Here is a 10,002-nt window from a genome sequence, read left to right as displayed (position 1 = left end):
GATACCTGCAATTCTTCCAGACACTGAAGACCATCTTAATCGCTTGCAGACTCCTCTTACTACTAGTAAGAACAATGAATTATGAACATTTTAATTTATCCGTCAGTAAGTTATTATTGTGGACAATGACTATTGTCTAAGCCCATGTGTACTAACCGTAATTGTAAATTGTTGTCATAGTATGATTTCCTTTTGCGGGTTTGCTATTGTTTATAACCTGCTGATAAGATGTCATGAAGGGTATTTGCTAAAAGGTTGTAAATAGTTGTTTGCAAATAACCTTGTGTTATCAGTATGTGGTAACACAGTTATTGACGTGAAGAAGTCTAAACTTTCTCCTCATGCCAATACATTTGTGATAACATTTTGCCTTTCTTTACTGTTACTGGACTGTAACTGACACTTCATTTGAGAACAACTTTTTTTTTATTAAAGGGTTATTCTTCTGATAAAGTTAGTGCAATTAACAATAACAGTGTTTGCTTATTATACTACATGTATCCCTTGGTATTTTTTTATGTGTGGTCACATGCTAATTTTTTGCAAACTTAAGGGACTTTTCCTTATTTCCAAATGTAGGTTCCATACAAATGATCATCCTAACCGTAAGGGATTTTTAGTTTTTCTTTTCCAAAAGCTGCTAATCCAAACACTGTTTTCATGCACTTTCTTGGAAGTTAGTGGAACCATTCCAGGGTAGAATTTGGCCAATGCTCTGTGGACATTCTTTGCACATAAGGAAGGTTAGGTACCTATGTTTTTAGAGCATTATACAGCAAACGCTTTAAAGATAATTCTGTTATTAATAATTAATTAATACATTGTGAGATGGAACTTGGCCTACTTTTTTTTTTCCAAAAATTTTGTATAAACCCAGTAAATTCAACTCTGTCAAAATTGCTTGGTTATAGTATTTTGACATAGGCATAGCAGTATAAATGCAAAATAGAATTTTATTGGAAAGATAAATCTGTTTTTCATAATGGTTTCCTACTAAAACAAGTTCATTTCTTGACTTTCACTGGCCCTGTTCACTCAGTTAATCCAAGCTGCCTCCTTAATTTTATGTGCAGACATTACACATTATGAAAAGATTTTTGCTACCTTTTTGTTTTGAGCACACAGAACATGTAAGAACTGATTTGAAGATAATTTTCAATGTGAATATCCGCATCGAATCTTTGCATTGTCAGTGCCCTGGCAAAAGGCCATTTTCCTAAAACTCTGCCTTTTTTCATTTACTTTCTCTTGATGCTTTTTAAAAACACAACACAAGGGAATTACTAGGACACTACCATTTTTATAAAAAAAAAATTATTTACTGAATGGTTCATTCATTTGTAATGTTGCCTCATATTGGTGTAATGGAATGGAAAAGATTCTTGAATATATTGGCAGGCTACAGTTAAAGACTTTCTCTGAACAGACGGATGGTTTGATATACTATACTACTTTGTTTCTCTTGCTTTTTTTCTACAGCAGTGTTTAAGCTGTGGTCTGACATCACACTAAGTGTCCAAGTGTCCGCAGAATAACAAATCAGTCCCCCGAAGGAACCCCAAAAATAAGTGTCCATAAAGAAAAAACCCTAGTATGTTACCAAAATAAAATGCAGAGAGCTTTTGAGGATCCCTCCCTGCCACTTGCAAGCACCTTCCCAGACCAAAACAGCAGAGGACACAACTGAATCCTACTTCTTCTTCTCAGTGCTCAGGGGAAAAGCAAATGTAGCACATTCTCTGAGCACACACATTTTAATAATGCTGCCTTTCTAAGGGGCTTTGTGAAGGAAAAGCTCTGGCATTTTTCAAGAATGATATAAAGCACCTTAAAGAGTCTGCTGAGATGTGGGGTAGACAAGTTAGTATGTTCCTCTTGGTCAGCTTTCTTTGAAACTAGATTGGGATCCTTAGCTGCTGAATTATTGCTCTGTCCTTTGTTGTGAGATATCACCAAACAACACACCAGTCAATAAGTTTCTTGTTAATAAAAATAATGAAAACATCTGGAAGATTCATGAGCTGCTTTCTGGCAAAGCAAGAGGGGAAAAACATTCTTCTTGGTTTTGTATTTGCCAGCTGTTACTAGGAAAGGAGATCAGAAATGCTGGATAGAAATTAGTTCCAATGTGTGTTAAAGAAAAAGAACTTTACAGCTGAATAGAGTCAGTGCTTAATTTACTCTGTAAGACTCTAGAAGAATTCAGAGAAGTGGAAATCTGTAATATATTTTTTGTAGTGATAAGGAAGTAGTAGTCCCAAATGAAATGACTGTATCTATATTCTGCTGATAATTTACAACCATTCAGAGAGCTGTCATTCTATTTAATGTGAGTATTAGAGTTTTAACATTCAGTTTTATCCTGTGTCGGAATAGAATTAATAGTTTCAAAATTTCTCCATTTAAACCATTTAGGTTTAAATAAAAAACTAAAATTCTCTCTCTCTCTACTTTCTCATTCTGTTTTCCCCATGGAACAGACAAGATGTTTGACCTGTATGACAAAAGCCTCTTTAAAAAGTTGCCAACACCTATGTCTTTACATTTTATTCAGAAAATTTCTAGGCAATCATAAGCACATTTTGATTCACCAGAAAAAAAGAAACATATAAGGGAGACAAGAGGGGAAAGCCATGAGTTTTATTTTTCAAAATACTAAAGCTAGCCATAGTTCAGATGAGTATGATACTTATATGTAATAGTTTTCAGTATAAATACTTCAGTACTATAAGTTGCTTCAGCATGAACTTCCCAGAATATGTTTTTTTAATTGTGAAAGTCATAGTCTTTGTACCTTGCTGTTAAATACTTGCTAAGCATATTTGGCCTAATGGAGAGGTTTTTTTCTTGTCTTTAGGCTCTACCTCTAGTATATATGGTAATGAAGGACCACGCAAGGGACATTATGAATCCACTACTTTCCCTGGAGAGACTGCCACAACAAAAATAGATTCACAGCCAAGGTCGGCCCGTGTACCAGGTAGGTTTGTGAAGTCATGTTTTAAAAATATAAGTACAGAATTGCATTCGTATGAACTAAAGTAAGAGATGAAAATGAGGTAAAGTACAATTGTTCAGGCTTTGTTATGAATCAAATAATATTCAGCACTTCACTAGTAGTCTAAAAAATGGAACGTATTATAACTCATAAAATTTTCCAGCAATATTGAGATGAGAGAAACCATGCATTTGGAGAATGGGATTAAGATTCAAATATTTTTATGAATTGATAAGAAATCAGGCAAATCTCATTAAAGATCTATACACAGTATTGTATCCATGAGAATGTTCAGTAAAAATGATGGCTGAGCCAGGTGTTGCAGAATAGAGTTTGCAGAATAAAAGAAAATAAAAAGAAGCCAACACCATGATACAGTTGCAAAAGAATGCAAATATATTCTGGGACATATTAGCAATAAAGTAATTTTTAAAACAGAGAAAGTAATTATCTCATTCTACTTAGACCTAGCAAGTCCAGAGCTGAAGCTCTGTGTTCAGTTGAAGGCATTGTTCACTCACAGGCAAAAAAATGGAGAAGAGCATACAGAAAAATTTGGAAAGGTAACCTTTGAAGCACCTTCTGAAGAACCCATCATTTTCAGAGAAAACTGAAGGGAGATATAAGAAGACCACGCTACAAAAAGAATGCTTATCAATTTTTCACCACAGACCAATAATAATTAACTAATTAGAAGTAGTAACTTGTTTCAAATAAAGTGTAAGAGTTTTGTTAAAAAAGGGAGACCTGTTTCAAACAAACAAAATCAAGGAGTTAGCTCTTTGTAGAGGACCTCCATCTGTAATGGTAGTAGGGCTATAATGGTAGCAGAGAAGAGGCTACTGGGAAGGTCTTGAAACCTCCTTTACTAAAAATGTACTAGAAGTTGTCCTACTTCTTGTAGATGTGTCATGCTAAACCTTTTCTTTTGCTCTTGGAGTGAGTCAGTGATACAGCTCCTCTTCACCTATGCCCACCAAAATGCAGTACTTACGGGTGATAACAATGATGGGATATTTAATCTGAGTTGGCCTGTGTATAGCTGAGTGATGAAAATTTATTTGATTTACACAGAAACATTTTGTAAAATGAACAAATATCCATCCAAAGCAGGAAAAGAGTGACAGTTTAATGAAAGTAGAAGCAATTGTGTTCTTGCAGTTCTACATGAGATTCTTGCAAAACTACATGAGATACGACGTTAACATGCTTTTCTCCCCTTCCTCATGTCTCCCTATAGAATGGCTGATCATAGTGGCTGCTCTTGTGGCACTTGTATTGATTCTTGCAGTGTGCATTGCTGTTAACAGTCGGAGAAGGTAAGCTTGGTCAAAGAGTAGAAAAATATAATACAGGAAAGAGCATCCTCTGCAACGCTCTGTGACTTGGGGTGTGAGAGCCCAGGTGACCATGTCCTGCACAGGTCACACACCAGCCTCCACACTCACATGGAATCATGTGACATCAGTAGCTGTATAAACAGCTGTATAAACAGCTGTATAAACCATTTGGTCCTGGAAATGGAAATTAAGTGTATATAGATCACAGAAAATTATTCTCTTTCTGTTAGATATTAATGGGAAAATCCTGTTCACTGAGAGAGAAACCGTGAGATGCACATAGACAGTAGCAACCACAGGATGAGCTGAGTATAATCTTCCACCATTAACAGTGTTGTCCGTGTACAGTGTGGAGGGCTGTACTGGACAATTGCTATCCCAGGATTAATCTGTTCCTTCTGAACAAGAGTCAGTATCATAGCTGGCAGTCACAAGGATATATTCTAACACTGCTATCAGAGCTCTCAATAGCTTTATTTACTCTACTTTACAGATGAAGAAACTGAGCAATGAAAAGGTGCAGTGATCTGTGCTAAGTTAGCCAGGAAATTTGAAAAAACCTTAACCTAAAGCATAGGCTTTAAAGTTCTTACATCTTTCTTTTCTCTGGACGCTGTTCTGGGGTTACTTCTCGATTGTCTTCAATAGCTTTTTGCTACTTGAATGTTAAAATTGAGCCCTTTAACAGAGTAACTATTGAATGCTACTTGAATGTTGAATTTGAACTCTTTTTTTTTATTGGAGTAGTAATTATATAGTATGTGGAGATTTTTGTTCAGGAAATAGTGAGCAAATTTTTTCCTAGTCTGTTGGTTGCAAAGCACTCTGAGCTGCTCTTTGAAGAGGCTGTGGATCTCCACAGCTCCTTGCTGGTGTCCTTTGGCGTTTTATGGCTACAGAGCAGAAAATCATTCCCAAGGGTGTGTGTAACATTAGCACAGGGAACTGAGGTATTTCAGATAAAATAACCCTCATCTATGAAAATGAAAAAGTAAGCATGAAGAAAATAGTATTTTTGAAGCATAATAGTATAATCGAACTGCCAAATTAGTAATTCAGGCAAAATATGCTTCCTTTAAGAAGAAGCACTTAAAAGTACAACTTCACAGAGACATTGTCCCTCTTAGGAGAGCTGTGCTTTGTATATTCAGTTTACACAAGACTGTTTGAGGAAATGTAGAATGTTCAACAGTGTGTAGCCATAGAGTCATCTTAACAGTCTGAAGCAAACCTGAGAGCTGTAACTAGTACTTTCTTACTGCATTGAAGAATATGCAGCCCATGGTGACCAGCATGCATCAGTTTTGGACTGGTGACTTTCTAAAGGAATGTGTGTGTGTGTGTGTGTTTTCATTCAGAGCTATATATAAAGTTTACTGGGCATCACTGCAGTGAGTGTAACTTTAAAGGCACAGTACTTGTTTCCTACCTTAACATCAAAAGGAACTGTGCTGCAGATAGCAGCAGTAGTGCTCCGTATTTCCTTGCTGCTCATTGGCTTCTAGGCTTGACATGCTAATACAAAGAAAAAGAGAGTTGTTTTGTATAATGAGGTGAGAGCTTGATCTGAATTTTCTACTCCCTCGAGGACTCATGCATTTTCAAAGGTGTGTCCTTATAGTGGGATATATACAAAGTTCATAAATGTGGATATATTCAAAGGTTAGAAAAAGAATTCTGGCATTCAGTAATGAATGTTATTCCTATATGTAGGAAAAATAGATATAAATTGAATAAGTGAGCTTCTGACAAATGTTATGCATTTGGATACTTTCAAAACTAAAATATGAGATATGGAGAAACTTTGCATAGTGTAAGTCTGCACTGGCAGACACAAGTTTATTTTCCAATCACCTTCTCCTAAATATTGACCTTCAATTTTTTTCTAATTTCTGTTAGTCTCTATTAATAGTATTTTATTTTTATTTCTTTCTAGATGTGGGCAGAAGAAAAAGCTAGTGATTAACAACGGGAAAGGGGCAGTGGAGGACAGGAAGTCAAGTGCATTAAATGGAGACATCAGCAAATCACAAGAAATGGTGCACTTGGTTCATAAAGAACGGTCAAATGACCGAACACAAGCATGTGATGAACTCCTGACTGTTAATGAAACACAAAATCATCAGGACCTTGACATGAAGACTGGAGTGTAATGGTACCATGTTGCCAAGTAGATCAGGCTGGGGAAATCAAAATCATGTGGAACTTGAACAGGAATTCACAGATGCACTCTGCTACTGATGTCTTTTGAAAATAAACATAAGTCTTATTCCTTTTTAATCACTTTACAATGTTGCCAGGGTTAAAAAATTGACATGTGCTTTCTGAAATACGCCCCAAGAGTTGCATAATGCTTTCAGTTCCCAGTCCCTACACAGAGGACTTTCACTGTGTCCTGGATGTTAGGAGATATACAAGTTTACGTCATTATTCCCCAGATGGAAGGTCTTCACTGTGTGCAGCTTAAGAAGTATCCAGTCACTCCATCTTAGAAACATACAAGGTACTAAACTTGCCACGATACAAGAGTAAGTGAGGAAAAAATGTCAAGAGTGACAATCAAGTCTAAACCCAAAAGGCATGCTCTATAATGTCTGAAACATGAGAATCCTTCAGAAATGCCTTCCAGCCAGGAAGAGCAGAGGGTGCATTCAGAATCTGCCACTATAAACAGAAAGTGACATTTTGTAATTATGTGTGGCTTGGTCTGCAATGAGGGAAACCCAGAAGGACAAAATTTATTTATCTCTATTTCTAAATGATACTATGGGCATACAGCAAGTCTTCTCGGGAGGGGTAATAAAGAGATGAAAACGTGAACTGATACATAATAAAGTTCTATACTTTATCATCCTAGCAACCTGTACAATTATCCTTGAGTTTTTGAGATATTCTTTGGTCTTCTCCCTCCCTCATTCATTGGTCCAAGTTTGTGCATGTTTTTAATGAGTCTGTTAGTTATGATAATGAATGAAACAAAATGACCCCAGCTCTAGCACACATGCACAAATCAAGCATTTGGAGATCATTGGGGAAGATGACAGTATTTTATTCTTGAAGAATGGGTCTCTATTTTAGATATTTTACTTTTTATTCCATTTTACTTAGGAGATGCTGAGCCTAGTAAAATTGTTTCCCTTATTATTATTATGTCACACCAGTTTGCTGATATTTTAAAAGTTCCTTTTCTATGATCTCACTAATTTCCTCAGAATTCTATTTCATCTACATTTTTTCCATCTGCTTTTAAAAAGAAACATTGCTTGCATATCGGTACCAGAAATTCAAATTCTACAGAAAAGGTCAAAGAAAATGAAAGGAAACTCTCCCAGCCATGTAATATAGTAGAGTAGCTAAGCTGCATTGTTATATGCTTGTGTTTTGTCCTTTTGTGTCTGTTATGTAAAGTATTTGTATTAAGCTATGATGCTGTGCATTATATTGATATGAATTGTCAGAAAAAAACTTATTTACTACCAGTGGTCTGTGCTATTTTTAAGCAAGCAGTTTGGAATGATAACTTCTAATTGGGCTGCCCCAAGAAAATGCAAGTAAAAACAATTTAAGTAATTGCAACCTGTGGTCTGCGTCAGCTGTTGGATAGGGATGGCCTGTAGCAGGGTTATGCAAGTGTTCCTGTTCACTGACCATAGCATCTGTCTTTGAAACTGTTCTGCTAAAGCATTTTATTTTATGTTCTCAATCTGAAACAGTCTGGAGGATGAGTGTTGAGCTGGTTAAATACTAACTTTAGCTCGCACTGATCTTTACTGGAACATAAAGCACAAGACTGTCGATTATATTTCTGAATTGCAGTCCTCCAGCAGTTTCCCATGTGTTTCACTGAGATGCTCAGTGCCCTGGTATCTGCAGGCAGATCTTCTCAGGGCAATTTACGCCTGGGCAAAAGGTCCCAGGACAAGCAGAGGTTTTAAAATATGCATAGGATGTTGTCTGACTTTATGTAGGTCAGCATATTTCATCTATGAACAGTGCATTGGTTTTTGTTTAATCCCTGTGATGTTTTTAAGCAAGCTTTTCTATTTGTCATTACAAATCAAAATGTTCTGTTGAAGGCTATGTTTAAACTGGTGTTAGGTACTCATTTCAGTAAGTATGGAGATCCAGAGTAAGAATTATTCCTCTCTTTAAGTCCTAAATGAATATAGGTCTTAATGTAAAGGAGATATTTCATTGTCTTGTAGCCTAAATTTCTCCTTTAGAAAAAGAAAAAGTTTGTGATGTTATTCATCTCCCTATACAGATGTTGAATGAAGAATCTCACAAACTTCTTCCTAGTTTACCTTATGTCCAGGAACTATAAATGCACAGACAACACTGGTTGGGTTTTTTATATATTTTTAAATAGGGAGATGCTCAAGTTGTCTTTACAGAGGCACTGCCATTATTATATATATGCTGGTTCTTTTTAGATTATGTCCTGTGATTCATGTGTGATTGTTTCATTATAGTTTCAAAACTACGTTTCATATGTGTAATATAGTACATATTTTTATTAATCTTGATTTTATTATATGAGGGGTTTTTTGTTGTGTGTATGTATTTTTATACAGAGCACTTGATATATTTGCATATTTATTTAACAGATTAATCAGAATGATAGAAAATATTATCTCTAAATTGTAACTAGCAATAGTATTGCTAAAAACACATTGAACTGTAAAATAAGCTTCCAAAATAAACTTGATTCCACATTGAGGATAAACAGTAAGACCAGCTATTAGTGGGAAAGAAGTATTCAGCAGGATAGTCATGTTGAGTATTTGTGATAATTTTTTCTGCTTGCAAATTCTAAGCCAGGCTGAGGTGAATGCTATGTGACCTTTTCTGCTCTGCCAGCCTTCCATAGGCTCCACAGATGCTCTGGGAGTTGGTGATCAAGTCAGCTTCCCCCCAGAAGCAGACATCAGCTTGATTCAATTTCAGATCAACCCACTAAGACCTGCAGGACTATTCTTGGCTCATTGAACCAACAGCATTTAGAGAGCACAGCACCCAGCCCTTCCTTCAGCGTGCTGACAGACAAATTGGTTTTCGGTCTATCCCTGGTGCCTAGCAAGTATGAGGATCTCTTCTAAAAATGCTGAGGAGGTCAGACCCTGTGATCAGCTTGTGTTAATTCTTTGTCTTGAAAAGTTTCAAATAAATGTAATCCAGACCAATGAAAATACTGTTTAAAGCAGTAGATGCATGCAAGAGAGAGATTTTATGTTTTATAAGAATATAATTTTTTTCATGAAGCAATGCAGAGTGATTGTTTCATCTGTATTTTCTTGAAGATCTTAGAAAGGGTATGTGGCCATCATGTCTACCCGTGTGGATATTAAACCCTTACCACAATATCAGTTCCAAAGTTGTGACTTTGCAGTTTTTCACATGATATGGCTGTCTTTTGTGTGTTCCTTTTCAACAACATCAGCCTCTGTACTAATTAGTTTTAAGCATGTTGCCTGGAATATTATTAGGAGACAATTACCAAATGTCCCTTTAGTGCATATCATTCTGGGCAGGGCTGGTCCTAATTATTTTTTCTGTAGATGAAAGAAAGAAATTAAATCCTCTGGAAGCTGTGTACTGTCTCAGCTTACACAGATTAGGAGATATTTTGTAAGTCGGCAGTTAATGGGTTTATTTTAAGTTATA

The 10,002-nt window shown here is 36.1% G+C and overlaps 1 protein-coding gene across 4 annotated transcripts in view; it reads left to right on the top strand.

Annotated features, from left to right (window-relative positions):
- The window catches only part of CD44 (CD44 molecule (Indian blood group)), a 50,392-nt gene extending 40,834 nt beyond the window's left edge, over positions 1–9,558 (top strand). For all 4 annotated transcript variants that reach the window (XM_017813704.1, XM_017813695.1, XM_017813686.1 and 1 more), the window contains 3 exons: positions 2,858–2,980; positions 4,239–4,317; positions 6,275–9,558. In XM_017813704.1, the coding sequence (XP_017669193.1) occupies positions 2,858–2,980; positions 4,239–4,317; positions 6,275–6,491 (419 nt within the window). In that variant the 3' untranslated portion in view covers positions 6,492–9,558. The remainder of the gene's footprint in view (positions 1–2,857; positions 2,981–4,238; positions 4,318–6,274) is intronic.
- Positions 9,559–10,002: the final 444 nt, after the last annotated feature.

This window comes from Lepidothrix coronata, unplaced genomic scaffold (genome assembly GCF_001604755.1).
Source record: "Lepidothrix coronata isolate B3197 unplaced genomic scaffold, Lepidothrix_coronata-1.0 Scaffold1, whole genome shotgun sequence".
NCBI classification, from domain to species: domain Eukaryota; kingdom Metazoa; phylum Chordata; class Aves; order Passeriformes; family Pipridae; genus Lepidothrix; species Lepidothrix coronata.
Note: the sequence above shows the minus strand (reverse complement) of the source record. Positions and strands in the feature narration are given on the sequence as shown.